This window comes from Ceratotherium simum, chromosome 5 (genome assembly GCF_057802395.1).
Source record: "Ceratotherium simum simum isolate JZ-2026a chromosome 5, ASM5780239v1, whole genome shotgun sequence".
NCBI lineage: Eukaryota > Metazoa > Chordata > Mammalia > Perissodactyla > Rhinocerotidae > Ceratotherium > Ceratotherium simum.
The window spans coordinates 13,860,339-13,885,158 of NC_141904.1; the positions used below are offsets into that span (position 1 = coordinate 13,860,339).

The 24,820-nt window shown below is 44.1% G+C and overlaps 1 protein-coding gene across 1 annotated transcript in view; it reads left to right on the top strand.

Moving 5' to 3' along the window:
* The window catches only part of NMNAT3 (nicotinamide nucleotide adenylyltransferase 3), a 110,213-nt gene extending 86,536 nt beyond the window's left edge, over window positions 1-23,677 (top strand). The window contains exons 3-5 of the mRNA XM_004419936.3: window positions 10,987-11,170; window positions 16,478-16,560; window positions 22,497-23,677. Of these exons, the coding sequence (XP_004419993.2) occupies window positions 10,987-11,170; window positions 16,478-16,560; window positions 22,497-22,864 (635 nt within the window). The 3' untranslated portion in view covers window positions 22,865-23,677. The remainder of the gene's footprint in view (window positions 1-10,986; window positions 11,171-16,477; window positions 16,561-22,496) is intronic.
* Window positions 23,678-24,820: the final 1,143 nt, after the last annotated feature.

The following is a 24,820-nucleotide window of genomic DNA, read 5'->3' on the forward strand; positions in this document are numbered from 1 at the left end:
CCTCCTGGATCAAGCCTCTAATTTTATTTTCTCTTTTAGCATATAATTTCCTCAAATTTATCTTCCAATTCTTCTACTGATTGATTTTATTGCTGCTGTCATCCACCAGAGTGTAAGTTCCCTGAGGACAAGATTTGGTCTGCTTCATCACCACTATTTCCCAGCACCTAGCACAGGGCCTGGCATGTAACAGGCAGTTGGTGAATGTGGTTGAATGAGTGAATGTTTTTTAATTTCTAAGAGCTTCTTCTTGCCTTCTGATTGTTCCCTTATAAAGCGTCCCATTCTTGTTTCATGGGTGGGCTGTCATCTCTTATCTTTCTGACGACGTTATTTGGAGATTTTTGGAATTTTGTTTGCTCTCTGCCTTGCCTGTGTGTCCTCTGAGTGCCTTTTCTCCTGGGGCACTTGTTTTGGTCTCTGTCTTTCGTAGTCAGAGCCTTTCTGAAATTTGGCTCTTGCTAGGCTGTCCACTCATATTTGCAAATAGGCCCTAGATGCTGGCCAGAAGCTCTGGGTGTGTGGGTGAAGCTGGCAGGCCTCATGGCCATATGATCAGGCCCTAGGTCCAAGACCCCTGAATGGGAGTGTCCATTAAGTGTCTTCTCCCAGGTGCGTCTGTTGCCCAGAGAGACCTGTCCAGCCTGGTATTCTGGGAGCCGCACTTAATGGTCCTGCCTTAAGGATGGTACTTGCCCCTCCCCTCAGCTCTGCCTGTATCTGGGAATCCAGGGTGTCTCTGGTCCAACGTCGCTGGAAAGCAGATATCTATCTGGCTTTCTGCCAGGATGGGAGAACAAGGTAGACGATTGGATCTAAGGGCTCCTTAGACAAACTCTCAATTAGTCCTCCTGTGTTCAGGCCCCCTGGCACGGCCACCTGGAGAGGTTGCTGGCTCCTCCAGTTCCGGAGCCACTCTAGGCTTCCACCGCACAGAGCGGCTTGCCTCTTACTGCCTTCCCTGCTGCAGACGCTGCCTGGGAACCATTGTTCATCAGCTGTCCAGCTTCCAAAACCTTGATGCCCTTTCCCATCTCCTGTTGTCTCCTTTCCTACTCTCTTTGCCCTTGTGATTTCATACTTCTTTCATTCCTTTATTGCCATTTTATTAGAGTTTCCAGAGGGAGTGGAGATAAACAAGGAGTTCTATCCACCATGTTAAACGCACAGCCATGTGTTGCTCTAGTAACCCCAAGGTAAGGACAGTACTTCCGACTAAGCGATGTGCTAGGCATGTTACCCACAATGAGAAGACAAGTTCACGTCCTTAAGGACTTATCAGTCTCACGGAAAAGACAAAGGCAAACAGACCCTTACCATACAAGTGCTGTAATGGAGGTGCGTCTGGACGGCAGTAGTGTCACCAGAGAAGTACCTGCATCTAACCAGGGGGAGAGGGGGTCACATGAGAGGCAACACTGGGATTTGGAGAAAGGGAAAAGCCTTGAACTCATGACCATTTGGAGGGCAAGAGGAAGTTTTAGCCTAAATTGTTATTTGTATTGACTCTTCTCTCCTGGGTGCTATAACAAAGCATTGATTTCTCAGTGTACGACCTGCCTTATCAAGATGAGCTAAACCATTACAGGTGACACCTGAGTATCCAAGATGCCAGGAGAGCTTCCTGGAGGGGCCCCTGACCCCCCACCCTCAGTTTCCTCCGGTAAAACAGAGATTAAGGTGAAGGTTAAATGTATGTAAGTTGCCCAAGAGAGTTGGCACCCAACAGAATTGGTCCTCCAGCCCCCACTGTTTGTAAAGGAAAACAGAAAGAAGTAACATGTTCCATGTATAACATGGGACTCGAATGTGCAGAAATATAACTTACTTTGCTTTCTATAACACTCAACTTGCTCTTAAGCCACTATTTCCATGAATGGTGCAAAAATTTGCCACTTCAAGGTAACTATCTTCCGATTTTAAAGCTTATTCTCTTACAGATCAGTTTTTAATCAGGTTCATCTTTTCCTGCCTACTTCCCCAAGAGTGAGTTAAGCATCCTGGGTGGCTTATCTTCCAGGCATCTGAAAAGAGGCATCAGCCCTCAATGCCTTCTAGCTGAGTGGTCTGCCCTTGACCTTGGGCATTGGCCTCTATGCTCTCTGCCTCCACTCTTGAGGCCTCCTCAGCTTCTCTTGGCTCAGGCACTACCACTGGCATCTGGGCCCATGCCTGGGCTTTCCCTGGTACTGCCAATGCCATGGTCCTTGGCTTTGGGCGGCACACCCTCTACCCAGTACCCCTCCCCCGCCAGTAGCCCTGCTGACTGTTAATTCTCAGCCTCCTTCACTACTCTTCTCAAGGAGCCTTGGGAATTTTTACGGATCTCTCCCAAGAAGCTACACCCGCACGTGTGTGAACTAGATCCCACATCCTTTCCCCAATCCTAGAGGACTTCAGAGAAGACTTAGTGCCTTGGTACTAAGGCAAGCAGAAGAAGAAAAAGGAAAGGATAAAATATTGCTAAGGAGAAATGGCCACACATCAGCCTTTGCTCAGATTTGCAACCTTTTGCCTGGATTAGTCAAAGAAGCTCAAGTCAAGAACTTGATTTAAGGTCATCTGTGACTTTAATAACTCCAGGTGCCTGGAAAAATCAAGCATGAAGCCTCTCTGTTGGAGGGCATATCTATCTTAGGCCTGGGGAGGCCCCCAAGTAACTAGTCAGGGGCATTGATCAGCAAGCAGTCAAAAATAACTAAGCACAAAAGAAACAAAACAATATGAATAAGAGCTAGCAGAAACAACAGACAAGCAAAAATAACCTGTACAGACTTTGAAATTGGCATTGTCAGACACAGATTTTAAAAGTTTTGGTTTTATTTAAAGCAAAAAGAAACTATAAGTGACTTACCAGATTTGATGAAGAACCAATCAGAACTTCTAGAAACGATGACTAAAATAAACAAAATTAAAAGCTCAGTGAAGGTCCACTAGGGACATAAGGTCCACTAAGGACATAAGAATCCTAAATGTGTGTACACCAAAAAACAAAGACTCAAAATACACGAAGCAAAAATTGATAGAGCTGAAAGGCAAAACAGAGAAATTCACAGTTATAGATGGGGACTTCACACTCCACCTCAGCGGCTGACAGAAATGCTAGACAAAATCAGAAAGGACAGGGGCCGGCCCGGTGGCTTAGCGGTTAAGTGCATGCGCTCCGCTACTGGCGGCCTGGGTTTGGATTCCGGGCGTGCAGCGACACACCGCTTCTCCGGCCATGCTGAGGCCGCGTCCCACATACAGCAACTAGAAGGATGTGCAACTATGACATACAACTATCTACTGGGGCTTTGGGGAGAAAAAGGGAAAAAAAGGAGGAGGATTGGCAATAGATGTTAGCTTAGGCCGGTCTTCCTCAGCAAAAAAAAGAGGAGGATTGGCATGGATGTTAGCTCAGAGCTGATCTTCCTCACACACACACACAAAAAAATCAGCAAGGATATAGAAGAACTGAGCAACACAGTCCACCAACAGGATCTAATTGATATGTATAGAACTCTCCACCTAACAATAGCAGAATACACATTTTTTTCAAACACCCATGGAACATTCACTAAGAAAGGCCATATTCTAAGTCATAAAACAACTTCAACAAGTTTAAAAGAATTGAAGTCATACAGATTATGGTCTCTGATCATAATGGAATAAAACTGAAATCAATAAAAGAAAGACAATAGGAAAATATTAAAACACTTGGAAATTAAACAACTAAGTAATCTGTGGATCAAAAAGAAAGTTTCAAAGAAAATTTTTAAAAATACATAGAACTGGGGGCTGGCCCAGTGGCATAGCAGTTAAGTGCACACACTTCCACTTCAACAGCGGCTAGGGGTTCACCGGTTCAAATCCCAGGTGCACACCGATACACCCAGGCGCACACAGACACACCACTTATCAAGCCATCCTATGGTGGCGTCCCATATAAGGTAGAGGAAGATGGGCACAGATGTTAGCCCAGGGCCAATCTTCCTCAGCAAAAAAGAGGAGGATTGGCATCAATGTTAGCTCAGGGCTCATCTTCCTCACAAAAAAAAATACATAGAACTGAATGAAAGTGAAAATACAACATATCAAAATATGTTGATGCAGCTAAAGCAGTACTAAGAAGGAAATTTATAACATTAAATGCTTATATTAGAAAAAAAGGAAAGGTCTCAAATCAAGAAATTAAAGGCATATATATTGGAAAGGAAGAAAGACAACTTTCCCTATTTGCATGTGACGTGATTGTCTATGTAGACAATCTCAAAGAATCTATAAGAAAGAAAAAAAAAAACTCCTAGAATGAGGGAGTTCAGTTGTAAGATAAAGATCAACAAACAAAAATCAATCACATTTCTGTATACTATATACTATATGTATATTTCTGTATACTATATAATAACAAATATGTGAAAACCAAAATTAAAAACACAATGCCATTTACAATTGATCTAAAGAAAATGAAATACTTAGGTATAAATCAACAAAACATGTATAGAATTTGTGTCCTGAAAATTGCAAGATGCTTATGAAAGAAATCAAAGACCTAGACAGAAGGAGAGATATACATGTTCATAGATTAGAAGACTCAAAAGTTCAATGAATGATTTGGAATCTGGTTAGAGAGAGCAAAATGTAGCCTTAGTGAACTGGAGTAGAGATCAAATTAAATTCTCCAGAGTGGAGCAGAGAGAAAGAGGGGTTCTTTTTTGTCTTTTTTTTTTTTTTAATTCCAGAAGAGAGGGTAAGAGACGTGGAGGCTACATATATACAATCAGAGAACTAGAAGCAAAGGGAAGAGGGAAGGAGGCAGAGGCAATATGTGAAGAGATAACAACTAAGAATTTTCCAGATCTAATAAAAGACACCCATCCACAGATTTAAAAGGTCCTGTGATTCAGAAGCAGGATAAGTAAAAAGAAATCCATATGTAGACAAAGAAAAAATTGAAAGCAACCACAATATACAGATTACCTTCATAAGAATGGAGGTTAGATTATAGATGACTTCTCCACAGCAGCAATTGAAGTCAGAAGACAGTGGAACTTCAGAGTATTGTAGAAAAATGATTGCTAATCAATTATTTTGAACCCAGTGAAAATCTCTTTCAGGAATGAGGGTAATATTTTGAAAATGTCTTTCAAGAGTGAAGTCACTAACTTAAGGAAATTCTGAAGGATGTATTCTGTCAGTAGGAGAGGGATTCCCAGATAGAGGGTCTGATATGCAAGAAGAAATGGGGTGCAAAGAAAATGACAAATACGTAGGTAAATTTAAATGAGCACTGTTGTATAAAACAGAATAAGTTCTAAGAGGGTTAAGGAAAAATAGACTTAAAATATCTGTAACAATGACGTGTAAGTCAGTAGGTGGTAAACGGAGTTACAGAGTCTAAAGTCCTTGTCTTGTTGAGGAAGAGGTTAAAGGTCTGGGTTTACTTTGGATATAAGACTGTATATGTAACTTCCAATCTGAGAATAAAAAATGATATAAAGTCAAAAGAGAGGCAGGAAAAGAGAAAGAAAAAACATGAAACTAGTGTGACAAAAAAGAAACAAAATAAGATGGTAGCTTGACACTTAAATATATCAACATTCACATTAAATGTAAGTGAATTTAATGTTGCAGTTAAAAGTCAATAATTGTCAAACTAGACAAAAAAATTTTTAAATCCAACTATAGGCTATTTACAAAAGACTTGCCTAAAACAGAAGTATAGAAGGTTGAAAGAAAAAAGGAGAAAAAAAATATGCCATGCATATACCAACCAAAATAAAGCCTTTGAGGCTTTATTAATATCACACATATAGACTTTAAGTCAAGAAGCATTACTGGAGATGAAAGAGGCTCAGTTCACAGAAAGATGTGTAAGAATACTACACATGTAGGCAGTAACATATTCTTAAAATATACGAAACAAAAGTTGAAAGAACTAAAAGGAAAAATAGAAAAGTCCACAATCATAGTGGGAAGTTTTAACATGCCTCTCTCAGTAACTAATACAAGAGGCAAACAAAAAATCAGTAAGAACATAGATTTAAACAAACCAATTAGCAATCTTGACTAAGTGGACAGAACATGGCACCCAACAATCGTAGATTACACATTCTTTTCAAGCACACATAGATCATTTACCAAAACTGGCCATAACCTGGGACATAAAGCAAGTATCAACACATGTCAAGTGGCTGAAATCAATGTAGAGTATGTTCTCTGACTACAGTGCAACTAAGCTAGAAATCAATAACAAAAAGATAACCAAAATCTCAATATGTTTGGTAATTAGGAAAAATGCTTCTAAATAACTCAGGGATCAAAAAAGACATAATAATGGAAATTAGAAATATTTTGAACGGAATGATCATGAAAACACTACATATCAACACTTGTGAGGGCCGGCTCTGTGGCTTAGCGGTTAAGTGCGCGCTCTCCGCTACTGGTGGCCTGGGTTCGGATCCCGGGCGTGCACCAACGCACCGCTTCTCCGGCCATGCTGAGGCTGTGTCCCACATACAGCAACTAGAAGGATGTGCAACTATGACATACAACTATCTACTGGGGCTTTGGGGGAAAAATAAATAAATAAAATTATAAAAAAAAAAAAAAAAAAACTTGTGGGATGCTTGTAAAGACATGCTTAGAGGGAAATTTTATAGCTGGAACTGATTATATTAGAAAATAAGACAAGCTGCATATTAGTTAGCTGAGCATCCATCACACGAAGTTAGAAAAAGACCAGCAAAATAACACCAAAAAAGTAGGAGGATGGAATTAATAAAAATAAGAAGAGAAATTGATGAAATGGAAAAGAAACATCCAGTAGAGAAGATCAATAAAGCCAAAAATTGGTTCTTTGAAAGGACTAATAAAATGACAAACCTGTAGCAAGATTGAGCAAGGAAAAATAACGGAGACACAACCCACATTAGGAATGAAAAGGACATCACTACAGATGGTGTAGACAGTAAACAGATAAGAGAATATTGTGAACAACCTTATGTCAATAAATTTCAAATTTTAGATATAATGGACAAAATCCTAGAAAAATGTAAGTTGCCAGAAATTATAATGAAGAAATAAAAATCTGGATAATTTTATCACCATTAAAGAAATGAAATCAGTAGTCAAGAAATTTCACATAAATCAAACTCCAGTCTCATAAGACTTCACTGGTGAGTTCTACCAAACACTTAAGAAAAAAGCGTTATTTCAGTCCTACCCAAGCTCTTTAGAGCATATAAAGAGAGAGAACTCCCCAACACTTTTTATAAGGCATAACCTTGGTACCAGAACCTCATTAGGACATTAGGGGAACAGGAAATTATAGACCTCTCTTACTTCCTAATTAAAAAAATAGCAAAATGAATCCATCCACACATTAAAAAGATAATATATCTTGACCTAATCGAGTTTATCTCAGGAATGCAATGTAAAGATTAGAAAGTTAATCAATGCAATCCACTAGGTTAACTGACTAAAGGTGAAAAATCACACAATCATTTCAAGAGTTGCAGAAAAAGCATTTAACAAAACTCATTTATGAGGAAAGCTCTTAAACTAGGAATAGCTGGGAGTGTCTCTTAAAGTAACATGTTTGTCAGGATCAGGCTAGGCTGCAATAACAAATCCCCCAAATTCGGGAGCTTAAAACGTTAAATAAAGTTTGTCTCTCATCAGATAAATCCCAGGTAGGTCCAGCAGGTCTACAGGGCAGTTCCTTTCCAAGCTGTGTCTCAGAGATCCTAGCAGGCCCCATCTGTGGCTTTGCTAACTTAATAGTTGCTTTCAGGTTCACCACGAGAGAGCTGGAGGGTCACACAAGAGTTTTTATGGCCAAGGCTAGATGGGGCATACCTCACTTCCACCCACATCCCATTGACTGTCACTCAGTCAAATTACATAAACCCAACCTGATTTCAAGAGGAACAGAATTATTAGCTTACTATGTGCCCAGAAAGAGGAAAATAAAAATGGGTCTTAATGAACACATGGCATTGTCTGTACCACAACTGAAAAAGGATATCTACAGAAAACTCACAGCAAACATCATACGTAATAATGAAACATGAAAGCTTTGCCTCTAATCGTGCGAGGAAGACAAGGATGCCTGCTAACACCGTCTCTATTCAGCATTATACTAGAGGTCTTATACAACAAGAAAAATAAATAAAAGATAAGGATTGGAAATGAAGCAGCAAAATTGTCCCTATTTTCAAATGGTATTATTTTGGACATGGAAGAGTGAAAAGATTCTGCAGATAAACTGTTAGAATTAATAAGAGAGTTTAGCAAGGTTACCAATACACATTGAAGATACCGAAATCAATTATATTTCTACTTATCAGCAACAAACAGAAAAAAAGTATTTTTTAAAAATGCCATTTACAGTGGCATCAAAAAAATCAAATATCTAGGAATAAATCTTACAAAAGATTTGTAAGTACTCTACAAGAAAAGTTGTAAAACTTTATTTAGAGACATTTAAGAAGACCTAAATAAATGGAAAGATATACCATGCTCATGGAGTGGAAGGCTCAATATTGTAAGGATATCAGTTCTCTCTAAATTGAATTATAGCTTCAATTCAATTCCTATAAAAATTTCAGCATTTTGTTTTTTTTTTTTTTGGTGGTGACAATTTCATTTTTCTGGAGCTTGGCAAGCTCTTTCTAAAATTTATATGGAAAATGCAAAAAGTCAAGAATTGCTGACACTATTAAAAAAGAACAAAGTGGGAGGGTTTTCTTAACTAGATGTTAAGATGTACAATAAAGCTAAACTAAGCAAAGTAGTGTGACCTTGAGCAAAGACAGGCATATAGAGCAACAAGACAGAATAGAGAGAGAGACTGTTTCTGTACCTGTGGACACTTAATGTTCTACATGGGTGGCAATGCACACAACAGAGTGGAGGGGGTCTTTTTATTAAACATTGCTGGAATAATTGACTATCCCAATGGAAAATAACTTAATAGAACTCACATCATGCACAAAGACCCAAGTGTGAAAAACAAAACTATAAAAAAATATTATATTATGAGATAATACAGGAAAATGTCTTCATAACACAAAATGCACTAGCCATAAAGGAAAAAACTAATAACCCAACTACATTAAAATTAAGAACTTTTGTTTTCAAAAGATTCCGTAAAAGAGTAAGACAAGCCATAAATTAAGAGAAGATATTCATGACACAATAACCAGCCAACAAAGGGTTAGTATTTGGAATATGTGAAGTACTCTACAAATGAGTGATAAAAAGGCAGACAACCCAAAATATGGGCAAAAGATTTGAACAAGCACTTCACAAAAAATTAAGCTTGAATGTTTAATAATATATATGAATAAATGCTCAGCCTCATTAGTAAGCAGGAAAATGAACATTAAAACCACAATGAGATGTAACAACACATCTGTCAGGGTGGGAATATCCTGAGAATAACCCCATATGGCCTGGTGTGGAGCAAAGGGAACTCAGACACCCGCCGCTGGAGGGTGAAGAGCTGCAACCACTTTAGAAAACTGTTTGACATTGTCCAGTAAAGCTGCAAAGACACCCCCCCATGACTCAGCAGTTCCACTCTTAAGTAAGTAACCTAAGAAATAATATGTGCTTTTGTGCACAGGGAGACTTAATGCAAGCATTTTCACAGCAGCATTGTTTGTAATTGTCTAATCAAACCAAGTCCGTCAACAGTAAAATATTAAAACAGTAAAATCAATTATTTGGTATATAATCCTGCAGTGGAATATTTTGCAGCAATAAAACTGGTTGGACTACATGAATTTTATTTACATAAAGTGAAAAAGGCTTAACAAAAGAATACATCTAGTATGAATCCGTTTATAAAAGTTTCAGAAGCAGGCAAAATGAATCTGTTTTTTAAGGATGCATAAATACATGGTAAAGCTGTAAAAGAAAGCAAGAGAATGTTATAAAAATAAGAATAACGATTAACTTCCGACAGAGTAGGGGTTGTGATAGGGAATTCTGGTGTTCCAGAATGTTCTGTATCTTAACCTAGGTGTTGATTAAAGCGGGATAGACTTTATAACTCTTCATCAAACCGTATGTGTTTTATGCCCTTTTATGTGCCTGTTATATTTCATAATACATTTTTGATATATACTATATATTATCTCACTACATAAACATTATCTAATTTCATCCTTACCACAAGGTCCTACCAAGGAGGTATTATCCCATTTTACAGATAGGAAACCTGAAGTTCAAATGGCTAAGTATTTTATTTTTCCAAATAGCTCAATAATTCACCTAAGGCATCCTAGTAAGCGATGGGGCTGCAGCTCCCACCCCAGGCTCCTTGAGTCCCAGTCATACTTTTTCCATGATGGTTCTCTGTAGCTTCTTCAATGTCCTTGTAGCTCTATACTTAAAATTCTCCAGTCCCTGCACCACGCAGCATCGCTCATCAGCACAGCCCATGTCTTTTCCAAAGTAGGCCTTCCCATTACCTTAGCAGCACATTCCTCCAAAGCCAGTCGTGGGTCTATGCAATCTACTTCCCATCACCCACCTGCCTAGTTCATGCTAAACCCCATCCCTTCATCTTTGATCCACAAAATCCCCTATTTTTTTCTAAGAAACTGTATGTAACTATTCTCCCATACATGATTCGAGGATGATAGTGCCCCTGTGAAGTCCCACAGAGGGGAAGTCATGATGTTCCTCAGACGTATTCTGACCCTAACTATCTACATTGCTATATGGGAGCCTCGCCTGGCTCCTCCCTCACAGCCATCCTCTCAGGAGAAGTACTTCTCTGGGTTGTAGAAGACTCTGGAGGAGAGGCACATGGTCCCTGAGGTGGTGCCTTTATCTTGCTCAGGGGAGCTGGCCCCCCCAGAGAGAATGCCGGTGTTGGTGGGGGGGGTCTGCTCCCACTCAGGATGAGGCACGGAGATTTTTAGCACCTCCCTGAACTCAGGCTGCCAGGTGGCGAGCGTTTGGGCAGCACCACCGTTCTCCCTTGCCTAGGGATGTACCAGGTGATCGGGGGTATCATCTCTCCTGTCAACGACAAGTACGGGAAGAAAGACCTCGTGGCTGCCCGGCACCGGGTGGCCATGGCCCGGCTGGCCCTGCAGACGTCCGACTGGATCCGGGTGGACCCCTGGGAGAGTGAGCAGGCGCAGTGGATGGAGACGGTGAAGGTGCTGAGGTAATGGTGGGCACGCTCTCCTGTGATGACAGAGGCCACAGGACGCATCTGCAGAACCCGTGGGGTGAAAGGTAGGGGCGGAGTGGTGAGTGGGCCATCAGCCAGGCCTTCTCAGCCAGAATCCAAGATGTGTTTCTCCTTAGAGGGAGAGAGACCAACAGACACGGTCTCAGAGAGGTCCTGGGCGAAGAACATCACTAACCACTGCCTGCCCTGCAGGAGGCACTTTGTGGAAAGGTCTAGTCTTGTTTCCGAGGGCTGTAGCATCGGGGCCCCAGTGCCACCACTTAGAGGCTGTATGACTTTAGGCACTTGACTTAACTTCTCTGAGACACATTTCTCACTTGCAAAATGGGGACAATAAAACCTAATGAGGATTTTAAAAATGTAAAAAACTTTTCTGACCCAGAACCACATAAGAATATTCAGTAAGTGGGACCTTTTTTTATTGTGTTCACTGAGTAGGTTGAAAACAGCATCTACTGAATAAGTCATCTTTTCTAATTGTACAAATCCTGGGTTCTATAAATCTAGACTTTTATGTAAAACTGAAGGAAAAAACACTATAAATCTAGACATAGGTGCTTGGGATATTTTTCTTTTGGAATTGCTGTTAGCATTCAGTATAAGTAAGTTGCTGTTTGAAAGTCCCACAAGTCCCGCATGTAGGACGATGGGTCACTGCCTCGTGTCTGGGAAACCTGACCAGGAGTTTGATGGAGAGGCAGGAAGTCCCTCTGTCCTGGCTGTCGGTGGGAACTGTGAGGTGGACCTGTCTGTCACTAATGACAGCCGGCTCTGCCGGAAGGGTTTGCAGACTGTGGGCTGTCTCTCTTCTCTATTTGGGAGCACTAGGATCATCAGGGAATAGGAAGCACAAGGGAAAGGTTGAATAACTAGCAGGCCTGTTCATAATCTGTTTTGGTTTTTGTTTTTTATATCTTCAAAGTCACTCAGGAGAAAAATGTTTACCTTTTTAGTAGAAGTAAACATTTAGGTACATATCCTGGTTCTTATTATTTACCTTTTACTTGGGAAGGAATTCAGCAGTTACAGTGCTACTTCAGAAGCTGTTGCCAATTGAAAGGAGAGCAAATATGAAATAATTGTTAGGACACATGCTTTTTTTTAACATAAGGAATAAATTTACACCTAGATCATCCCCTCAGAATAAGCAGTATAGTCAGCTCTCATTTATCTAGTCTAACAGAGGGGCCTAGAAACAAAACAACAGATAATCCGACAAATCATTCAGCATTAACAGTAGTTAGAGCAAATAGACACTTTCCACCTCCACCCTGTGAGAGGCAGTGGGGCCGAGGGCCCAGATTTTGGAGCCCACTTTACTAGTTGAGTGACTTGACATAAAGTGAGTTAGCCTCTCTGAGCCTCAATTCCTCCCTAATAAAGTGGGGATGACACCACCTACTTCACTGGGTACAGTGTGAATTAAATGGGATGGTGTAGGCAGAACACCTGGTTTATGGCAGGTGCTTAATGTTCGCTCCCTTCACTGTATCCCTAGCACTAGCCCATAACTTATCCTCAAAACAGATAAGCCATTCTCAGGTAAATTGAAACTGACCACAGCACTACATAATACTACTAGTGCTTCTGCTGCAAAATGCAGGTGTGAGCTAAGATTTTACCCAACACATTCTTTTCCTTTTTTTACTTTATCCTTTAGTTCAGTGCTTCTCAGCCCTAGCTGCACATTGAATCACCTAGGGAGGTTTCAGAATTATCGATGCCTGAGTCTTACCCCAGAGATGGATGTCATTGGCCTGGAGTAGGACATCAGGATTTTTAGAGCTCCTTGGTGATTTTAACGTGTGGCCAGGATTGAGGTCACAACCTCAGTCACCAAGTATGTGAATCATGCCTCTGATTAGTACCAAGATCCATCCAAACCAGGGGTCTCAACTCTGGCTGTAGAAGTTGGGAAGCTTTTTTAAATACTCAAACTCCTCCCCCCAACCCCTCCAGATTATGATTTGTCTGGGGTGGTGTCTAAGCATGGGTATTTTTTAAAATGTTCTGAAATGATTTATTTTGTGCAGCCAAGGTTGAGAATCTACTGATATAAATAGTCAATGCCATTTTATCGGATAACTGATTAAGATTTTTTTTTTCCAGTATTTGGAGTGAGCTTCATTTCCAGAGTGTATCCATTGCATTAGAAAATTTGATTGCTAGTGTTTTCCTAAAACTACCAAAAGCATTTTTTTTAAGTTGAAAATCTGGTTAAAATTATAAAGTTAGGTGATTGTAGAAACGTGGTAGAAGTCTACCCCACGCTTTGCTCCATTTAGTACCTTCTTGATAGAGGCAACAGTGCGTTTACATCATGGCGACAGTGACAGATGTCACTATGAAATAAATTCACTGTGAGGCTTACTGAGGATTCTTTTTCTCCTTATCACGTTGCTTACTTTTACTCTAATTTTTTTAATCTAGGCCAGCTTTCATGCTTTTAGAGCATTTGATAACTTATTTCACTCACCTTTTCCCCATGTTGTGGGGGGAGGGCCTTGGTCACACTGCCACTTGACGTGGTCCGTCATCATCGTCGTCGTCTCATGTACCCCTTTGCATACATGACCTTATGTTGTCCTCATTTTACAGATGAAGAAACTGAGGTTCAGAGAGGCTAAGATAATCACAGTCACACAACAAATGAGCAAGTGGTGGAGCCCCAGTCTGTTTGACTCTGAAGCCATGCTTATGGCCATCTTCAAAACCAGTGATCTACAGGTGGGGGCATAATGTGGCTGCCTTTGCTCCTGCCACAGTGACCCTCTGATCGGGCATCCCTGGAGAACAGTGGGGCTACTGACCACAGGGAACACCCTCTCAGGGTCAGGCCCAGGGCTAGGCACACCAGGGGACAGGGCAGGCAGGCGACAAGAGGAAGCAGTGGCCACTGCCCCACAGGGCAGGGTGGAGGTCTGTGAGGAGGACACAGTTGGCACTGAGAGTAATCACTTGCACACCAGAGTTCAGAGATCCAGCTAACGTTCAAAGTAGGGGCAACTTGAACTGGGAGTTTCAAGGTAAGTAAAATAAGATGATGATCACCACCTTTTTTTGTGTGTGTGTGAGGAAGATCAGCCCTGAGCTAACATCCATGCTAATCCTCCTCTTTTTGCTGAGGAAGACCGGCTCTGAGCTAACATCTATTGCCAATCCTCCTCCTTGTTTTCCCCCAAAGCCCTAGTAGATAGTTGTATGTCATAGTTGCACATCCTGCTAGTTGCTGTATGTGGGACGCGGCCTCAGCGTGGCCGTAGAAGCGGTGCATCGGTGCGCGCCCGGGATCCAAACCCGGGCCGCCAGTAGCGGAGCGCGTGCACTTAACCGCTAAGCCACGGGGCCAGCCCTGATCACCACCTTTTATTGATCCCCTACTGTGTGTGCCAGGCTCTTTCCAGCATATATCTACTCAGCTCAGCAACTCTGAGGAGTAGGGGGGCTTAGCCCCATTTTACAGATGAGGAAATAGAGGCTCTGAAAGGGTCAGTAACATCCTCAAAGTCCTACAGTTAGAAGGTGGAGGTGAGCCTCCAGGCTCCTTCAGTCTGCTGCTAGATTCCGGAATAACCGAGGAGAGACTCCTCACAGATGGAGCTTCCTGAACCACAGTAATAAGACGTGAACGACACACAGACAGAGTCCAGCGGGGCCCTGAGAAGACTCATCCAAGTCTCTGAGATCACCAGAAAGGACTTTGGATCAGAATTAAATGTTTATTCTTCCATCGTTTGACTTTAGGTCAGCGGTTCCTAGGTACTAAGAATATAAGGATGAATTAAATGAGCTCCCTGTTCACAGTCGGGTGGGGAAGGTAGACTGAGAGTAATGATGGTAAGAATAGCTGATGTTTATTGGGCGCCTTCTGTATATGGGCCGGTGCTAAGCTCTTCAGTTAATCCTCACAGCAGCTCTCTGGGGCGGGTACTGTCCTTATGCCCCATTCCACAGATGAGAAAACTGGAGGCAGATTGCCCGAGGAACCCACCAAGATTGCACAGCTACAAGCCTGAACCAGAATTCCAACCCGGGCAGTCTAATCCTGGAACATAACCTGTACGCTGCCCCTCTCCCCATAGTAATCAGCATTGAGCCCTTGCCCAGCATCTGGAGGGTAGAAGCACTTTCTCCTTCATGGTCTTGTGATGCTCTGTGTATACGGCCGGCATTAACTTTCATGACCAATTAACAGACAAGGTCAATGAGCCTCTGAGATGTTAGTGATGCATCCAAGGTCATACACGGAGGAGAACCTCAACTTGAACCCACCCATTCTGGCTGCAAAGCACATGCGTCTTCCACCAGGCACTGGTCCCTCCCAAGTACAGCTCTAATAAGTGCATAATACGGTAGGTGGAAGAGGGAAAATCATGTTGATACAAGACGTAGCGATTACGTTGTTTGAGTAAAAAGAAGATGCAGGTACCTCTTGATTCGCAGAAGATAGATTGCTAAAAGAGCACGCGTGCCCAGTTGGTGTAAGTCTAATCACGTCTGAGCTGCTGACGTGTAATGAGATCTGCTTGTGCTTCGCACTCTGCGGTGCCTTTTCGTGCCTAACTCCTTGAATCTTCACGACCACCCGCCAGAGGCAGGCACTGTCGTTCCTCGTTTTGCAGGTGCTGAGCCATCCACACAGAGACCTGAACCACCCGCTCAGGGTCACACAGCTGACTGGAGAGGAGCTGGGATTCTCTGAGGCAGTCTGGCTCCCAGCCAGACTCTTAGCCATCCATCCCGCTGTGGACTTCCAAGATACTAGCTTATGATGAGAGCGAGCCTGTGTTTTGAGAGCCAGCTGGAGGCCAGGCCCTGTGCCAGTGCTTCCTGTGTAGCAGCTCATTTACCTTCACAAAAGTCTAAAAAAGAGGTGTTCTTATCCCAGCTTTACAAATGGAAATTTGTATTTTGAACTCAAGTCTGTCTGATCCTGGTAGACCATGTCCTTAATCCCTACTCAACATTTTTTTTTAAGTGAGATATTGAAAGAAAATGTTAAAAGAGTAGAAATATGCTCTTTCCCCGCTGTCACCCTGGGCTCGCAGGAGGCAGTGACCGTCTTGGTTAGCGCGCTCTGGGAGGACCCCGACGCCTCTGCTTTCTGTCCTGGCATCTGGCCCAGGGCCTGGGACATAGTAGGCCCTCAACAAATATTTGTGGGCTGAGCCACCTAAAATGGACCAAAGCAGGTTGAGACTGAAGATCCAAGACCCACTGGGTGGCTTTGGGGGATTGTGGGCCCCTCGGACACGCCCTGAGCGTCTGTTTACCACGCAGGCACCACCACCGCGAACTGCTCAGATCCCTGCCCCAGAAGGAAGGCCCGGACCGAGACAAGGCTCTCCCTGCGGCCCCCACAGGTGGGTGTGACCTTGTCTGTCAGGGACTCGGGTGAGGACTGATGGCAGTCACACCCCTCTGGGCATGGAGGATTCTGAGGCCCGCCTGGGTGGGGTGACACTTCCCAGGTTGAAAGGCCAAATTAAACGATCCGCCACCACCCCTTGTAAACCGTTATGCTAATGTGGGATTTTCTGCCTTGTGACCTGTGCTTGTGACGTGGATTACTGTCAGGGCTACACACTGGGGAGTGTGACGCCGGGGCTCTTTTAAAATCCTTAGCCTTTTGCACACAAAATGTGCCATTATAACCCTGAAGGTGAGAGACGAGTGCTTGTAGCAGTGTTACTCAGTGGTTTACTCAGAAGAGGAAACCATTTTTAAGGGAATATAAAGTCGATTTGGATTATCTTTTCAATGTGTAACCCTGGGTTTCCACCCTCTTGTCAGCTCTTGGTGTTTGATGGAACCTTGTCAGCTGTGATTTCCAAGTCTCTTCCTTCTCTAAGGGCAGCCCTGGTGCTGGGGTCAAATGCCCCTCATGCAAATCCACAAGAGCACCAGGAGATGGGAGGGCAGGATGTGACACGAGCAGGGAGTCACCGGTCCCACTGGCCAACATTCCGGCAGGCCCATCTGCAGGGTTTCCCACTGTGGCTCCCCCGCCTTGGGTTGGTGGGACCCTATTTCCAGATCAGAAGGGCTGGGGAATGTCACGGTTAAACAAACCTAAGATGCTCTCTTTCCGGCAGGACTTTTCAGAGCCTTGACTCTGTTCAAGTGCATTGTGACCCCACAGGAAAGGGACATAGCCTGCAGCCATTATCACTTGTTAATCATGAGACTCTTTTGAATGCATATTAGTAGTTCTCAGAACTAGGATCGCCAGAACACAGACTGGGAAACGCTCTTCCAAAAAGACTTGAAAAGGCCACCAGGCCCTGAAGGTGTCATGCAGCAGTCCCCAAATGCTGGTGGAAGGATCACTCACTGCAGAATCGCCTGAGAGGCTTATTAAAAACACTAATTCCGGGGCTGGCCCCAGACCTCCTGAGTGGGGATGGGGCCTGGGACTTGGGATGTTTAATAGGCACTTGGGGGATCTGCTTTACTGCAGTTTAGGGAACTGTACTAGAGTATGAATCAGAGAAAAAAAGCAAGTTAGGGAGTCTCCTGTATAATCAGTTTACACAGTGTTTATTGTGTTCCTCTGGTCTCTGCCTGCCTCTCCTCTGTTGCCTGCATGGGCTTCTCCCCACCGCCCCCCACTCATGAGCACAGCAGAGCATTAATTCTCAGCCTTCTGCCTTCTCCCTGAATTATCTCTGGCTCAGCAGTCACTCCTAATAGGACTCTCGAGAAGCTCGCAGAATACAGCCCAGAGCCTCAGGGTAAGAACAGAGACAGCCTGCCCCAGCCCCTGACCCTGGCTGGAGCCGAGCTGTGAATGGTGGAGTCCAGGCACAGATGAGGAAGGCTGCCTGGAGGAGGAGACACCTGCACGAAACTCATAGGATCAGTAGGTTATCTGGGGTTGGGGCATTTCTGGGCAGAGGGGCAGCTGAGCAAGGCACAAAGTGTAAGCTTAGTTGGGCGTTCCGTGCCATTGGGCATGCCGGGGCTCCAGTGAGAGGGAGGAAGCTGCCATTGAGGTGGGAGGGATGCCACGCTGAGGCTCCACCTTCTCACACTTCCCGTCTCTGCAAGTGCTTCCAGAATCCCTGTCTCTTCGCCTGGCCTGCCCTTCTCCCCCTTCCCTTCTTGGCTCCCCTATTGAAAACCTATCTGTCCTGTGAGGCCCAGTTTGCAACCTACCTTCCCCATGGAACCAGCCCCCGCTGCTTTCCCTGAGATGGGCTCTCTCCTTCCGTCCACCAAAGCTCACCCCACGTTCTTTGCAGATTGATTTCTGTAGGGGCTGCTAGCCTACTCTGCTTAGCCCTATAAGGTTGGGAGTTTTTCCTGTATCCCTTCTCTTTCTGTTCAAACCCTAAATCCTACTCACCTTGTTCTCTTCTAAAGTAACTGTTAGAAAAGGAAGTTTACATTGAATGAAAAGTGGGCTTTTCGATTTACCAAAATATATCAGGGGCTTTAAAAATGTTCATGCCCTTTGCTCAATGTATTCCCCTCCAGGAATCTGGCTGAGGAAATAATTAGAGATTGGGACAAAGATTTATGCAGAAAGATGTTTATCACAGCAATCTTTATAAGAGCCAAAAATAAAAGCAACCTCAATATTTAAATATAAGGGAATGTGTAAGTAGATGATACTGTATACATAGGACGAAGAATCTACACAAAAGGTTTTCATGATATGGAGAAACACTTATGAGGTAAGTGGAAAAAAATCAGGATACAGTACATATTATATAAAAAATATGTAAATATACATTCACATCTATTTACATGTCTAAATTGATAGAAAAGACTAAAAAGTACACCAAAATATTAACAGTTTTTGTAGAAAGCAGAATTATTGTTAATTGTTGTTTTCTATTTTAAATATGTATTTTCCATACATTCCATAATTGACACGGGTTTCCTGTTTATAATCGGAAAAACAACTAGGGTGATTAAAAAAAGAAAGGTAGACATTTTCTCCGCATTAAGTGTGGCTTTTGATGAGACGACTTGCATGTTTCCCGTGACCTATTTCCAAAGGGCCCTTTTGTGTGCTGTGCATTTTGCTGTGTGCTCTTCTGCTCTGGGATTGCAGGCTACGGGCTGGGCTCAGCGCTTCCTGGCTGCCGGAGCCTGCCTTCCCGTCACTCCTGTGATGTGCAGTCCTCCTCGGACTCACCCAGAGTCACGTGGGTGCTGCTCGCGTGTGACCCTTTGGGATGAATGATGTCTCAGTCCTGTGATGGCCTGACTGTGTCTTGTCTTTTGTGAAGGTGGTGCCTGCCCTCGGCTGGTGGGGCTGAGCACAGCTCAGCAACCTTCAGAAGATCTCCCCACAGACCAGAGCAGGACTTCCCCTGGTTCCATTTTGCACTGACTGTTCCAGGGCAGCTTTGTCTGGTTCCTTTGGGTGCTGCCCTTCAGATGCCAGTACCTGGCTTCATCTGTGGTGTCCTCCTGTTTAGACTCAGAGGTCCCACACTCCTGCGTGTGTCTACGTGGCCTGTGTGGCCGTGTTCACACGCTGCACTGGGCAGGAAATTCACACTGCATTCGCTCCATCCCTCAACTTCCATAACTGCCAAAGGAGGCTTTATTATCCCCTTTTCACAGCTGAGGAAACAGGCCATCGGCTACAGCCATCCCGGGTCCCAGCGGATGGGAAACTCAAACCCAGGCTGACTGACCGCAGGGTCGGTGCCCTTTATGTCAAAGAGTTGCAGCAACTGGACGTTCAAAGAAAAGGTCCTGGTGGCACTTCCCTCACATTCTGTGTAAATCTCTCCTTCATCTGCTTTTCAAAGCCTGCAACTATTCAAAGGCAGCACACTGCCCCCCAAACACTCCCCACATCCTATTTATATCACTGTTAAGACAAATCACATTGGCAGCCTTTGTTCAACGCCTCAAAGGTACGTACTTGGGACTTGGACAGTCAGTCACTAGATCTGAAGACTCTAGTGGTGACGTGACTGGATTTGAAGGGGTGTGGGCGTGCCTCTGTGAGGCCTGACGGCAGGACGGCCCAGAGCTGGGGTCTGAGGCACCGGCCCCACAGACATGCCTCTGACTTGAGGGACGAGGCGGGGTGTGGGCACTGTCCCTGTAGGCAAGGGCTCAGAGTGAATCGTATTCCTTACCATCATTGTTAATGAATCAAACAGAATCTAATATCAAAGATGATATGTGGAAATCGTCCCCACAAAAATCCACTGGGAGAAGAAAGGGATGTGTTCTCTGTTCTCTGACCTGTGAGAACAGCAGGGTGTGTGCCCCAGGCCTCAGGAGACCCTGGAATTAAATGCACATCATTTAACCTCCCCCATAGGAAGACCACATACAAATCACCCAGGTTTTTGAAAGGTCAAACGCTGGTCTCTTGCTATATTACAATGGTTGAATAAATATGAAATTAGAATAAAACCTCACAGATGCAGAACAGTTCAAATCCATGTATATGTTGTGTGCAATGGTACCAGCCCAAATTAGTGAAAATGTGAGTTATTGAATAATTTTTAAATGCAGTTTTATTGACTTTAAAAGGCCAGGCACTTAGGAGATACTCCATAAGTGCTGAATGGATGTGTCGATGAATGGATTGGTGGATAAGTAGGTGGGTGGGTGGATGGATGGATGGATGGTAGTTAACACATATCACACTGTAGTCCAAGCACTGCTCTAAGTATTTTACATTTATAAACTTGTTCAATTGTAAAATAATCCTATAAGATAAGTATTATTAATATCCTCATTTTAAAGTTGAGGTCACCCAGCTGTTGAATGGCAGAGCCAGGATTGGAATCTAAGGTGTCTGGCTCCAGAGTCCTAGTTCTTAGCCATGGAGAATTCATGAATCTGTGCATTAATAAATGTTTGAATATCATGTCATTATACCAATCTTAGGCTGCTGGAGTGTTTGCAAAGTGTGTTTCCGTAATTACATCTGCTGCTTTAAAATGAGGAAACAAGTCTGGTGCCCATGATTTCATGGATGGGGAAACTGAGGCCCAGAGAAGGAAGGATTATGGCTCCAGCCCCAGAGCTGACTGTGCCCAACTGAGGCCGGAACTCAGACCTCTCTGTGACACCTCCAGTTTCTCACTTTCCAGTCCGTAGCTGGTCTTGCAGTCCTTTGTACACTTGTCTCTCTGGTCCACGTCCAGATTCCTGCAAAGGCTTCACAGTAGAGGAGCCTAAACTGACGGCCTTTCCCCAGCAGGGGGATCCCTGAAGCCCCTCCCAGCTGGGGTTTCAAGGTGACTGCGAGATGCCAGTGCTCTAGGAGCCCAGCCTTTGCTGTTTACTGAAGCTAGAATCGGCTTCCAGAAGGACCAGAGATCCTGCTGGGTGCTTCTAACCTGGACTTGAATTTTGCTTCCCAGCTTTGCCCATTCAAAAGGGCCGTGAGCCTGAACTAGCCAGGAAAACCGAGGAAGGGCTTCTCGGGTCTGATGCATGTACAGTGCCTGCCAGCAGGAGGCGGCAGAGCCTCAGGGTTACAAATGCCCCACCTGTAGGCTGGCTGTCAGGTCTGAATCCTGACTCGGCCTACAGTCGCTTGCCTCTCTGGCCTCAGTTTCCCCCTCCGCAAAACGGGCACAACAATAACTCCTGCCTCATGAAGCTGTTCTGAGAATCAAATGAAATGACACACACAGGGTGCTTGCCAGCAGTGCTTATTGTGAGCTCCTGGGAAATGTTAGGTATTTTATCATCACAATCATGATTATGTTAGAACAAATGCCAGAGGATTATCCACACTGATCAGTTTTTCTAGAGCTTTGTTTTATTGAAAACAGATGAAAAGGTCACCAGCTGGGGTCTTAGAGATCTATTGGTTATCCACAGATCTTTTATAATTAACCTTTATGGTGAGATTTTACTTATAGAAGGACCAAGTGTTCAGGCTGAAATAGATTTCAAGAAGGGCAGTGACTTGCCCTTGGTGGTCCCAGGGCTCTCATGACAATACCTTCTATCAGAAGATGGGGTTCAGGGTCCAGCATACTCTGGACCACTCTGCCATGGGATCCAGCAACCATAGACAGACCTGTGGTATAACACTGGAAAAAAGAAAAAAACTGTCTTGTATGACTTGGCACTTTGCCAATATTAAACAAAAGATTTATTGATTATTATAACTGTATGTCTCTGAAGTAGCTTCAGATTCATTTATATGCTTTTTCTTTTTAAGTCATGAACACAGAGGCACTGAGTTCCCCCATACATTCCAAGAACAGCATTTTGCATAATTTTCAAACAGAAGATGACGTTGTCTTTACTGGCCATGAACCTTCTGTAACTTTGCTGGGACCCGCCCTTGTTTTTCCAGCTGTGCCTGAGCTGAAGCTCCTCTGCGGGGCAGATGTCCTCAAGACCTTCCAGACCCCCCACCTCTGGAAGGATGCGCACATCCAGGAAATAGTGGAGAAATTTGGCTTGGTGTGCGTGGGCCGGGCAGGTCACGACCCAGAGCGGTCCATCTTGAGCCTGCCCATCCTGCAGAAGTACCGGCACAATGTTCACCTGGCCAGGGAGCCCGTGCAGAACGAGATCAGCGCCACGTACATCCGGCGGGCCTTGAGCCAAGGGCAGAGCGTGAAGTACCTGCTCCCCGATGCCGTCATCGACTACATCAAGGAACACAACCTCTATACCAAGGACAGTTCCTGGAAAGACAATAGCACCCAGAGGAACTAGGGAAAGACGAGCGGGGGAGGGCCAGCCACTCCTCCTCCACCGAGCTCCACCTGAGGAGACGCTGTTAGGGGCTTTGTGTTCCTTTTTTTGCTTTTCCATCTTTCATTTGTTCTATTTTGACAGTGATTTTACTTCCGAGGCATCTTCTGTCCCAGAAAGAGACACCTTCTTTTGGGAGGAGCAGGTGTGTACATCATAGGGATGGACAGAGAAGTTAAAATGGTGTGGCAGGTCATTAGGTTTAGGCAGAAGCTCTCAGAACCTCTGGCTGCAGAGGCCGTATTTTGTAAATGGTTTCATGGCGTGCGTGCGCACTGAAGGCAGTTCTGCGCATGGCAGGGCCCCCGAGGGTCAGGTCAGAATTGCCCAAGGTGCGATTTTTAACTCGGACCAGGTGCAGCCTGCGGGGCTTGATTGGAGAGACCTGACAGGATGCTAATTACCAAACAGCGGGCTTTGTCAACGCCTCACTTCAAACAAAATAATACTAATTGAGTCAAAAATTTGGAAGCAGCACTTTGCTGATTTACATTGAACCTTCCCTCATGAGCTACTGTCTGCCTGCCTACTGGCCGTTACTAAAGTTTAAACTAAATTCTTTCTAAGTAGTGATCCTCAAACAGTATTTTTGATACAGCAGATATTTTTAACACAGCTCTTCTATAAATGCCAGGGCTCCTGATTTCCAGGTTTCTAAAAAGGAACTGAGGTAAAACAGATGCCTTGACTGTTTTAGAGGATCTTTTTGAATGTTTTATGACTGCCTGCCTGTTTGAATATTGGCAAAGGAATAAATAATAAATTGACATCAAAAAGTACTAATGAAAACTTTCTCTTTTTTCTTCTTTTGTTATATTATTCACGCCTGCTGTCCTGGTGGTTGCCCTTCTTTTTAGCTACTCCATGAAATTTGCTACTGTTCCAGTGGAACTAGCATGAATTTAAAAGTTTATGTTCCTGGGTACTAGCAGTGGAGGAAGCAATCGCTTTTCCGCACCATGCAAACGGGGCTCTAATCTGGGTCCGTGGCTCTCTTCAGGCGGGCCCTGAGAGAGGAGAACAGGAGCCTCTCGTGTGTTCAGGATTTGTGATGCCACTGCCGATTAGGAGGAGGTTTTGATTGGCCTAATTCTGTTTGAGTTTACTCTACACTTGCTGACCAGAGGACTGAATGCCTCCAGAATTTCCTTCTCCGCCCTTCTACCCGGGTGCATCCTTGTGCAGATGTAGTCGTGCAGAAACACAAAGGGCCAGCCAGGAAGAATCTGTTGTCTCCCCAGATATGTCCCAGGGTTTGCATGTGTGTCCGGACGGAGATGAGCGAAGCAGGAAATCAGTTTCCTGGGTCTAGAATAGTGGGACCCTCCTGTGGGGGTCCCCAGATTTCCACCCCTGCAGCCTCCACAGCTGCTGGCCATTCCCCATCCTGATTGAGCTCCACCTCAAGAGGTCCCTAAGGACCCTGATAATTCAGGGGAAAAGGAATCAAACAGCCTTGTTCAAAAGCTGCCACAGCAAGCGGGGAGACTTTGACTAGCTCCCTTCGCCACTGTGAGCCTCAGTTTCCCTACCTGTAAAATGAGGAGGTTTGATTAGATATCCTCTAAATTCTTTTCCAGCTCTGATTTTCTAAGACTCTGAGTGCCTCTGACTTCAGCCTGTCCACCCTTCTTTGCATCCAGTACACTTCTAGCCAGACTGGAAGCTCCCCAAGGGCAGGGGGTCTCTGTGTGTTTGTTGATATATCCCAAGGGCCTAGAAATTTGCTCCTCCAAGTGTGGTCCCTGGCCATTGGTGTTTGCATCTCCTGGGAACTGTTAGAAATGCAGACTCTCAGGCTCCTCCCCAGAGCTGCTGACTCAGAATCTGTGTTTTAATGAGATTCCCAAGCCATTCGATGCCCTGGCCTAGAACAGTGCCTGTTACAATAAATATTAGTTTATTTTAATCAACTGA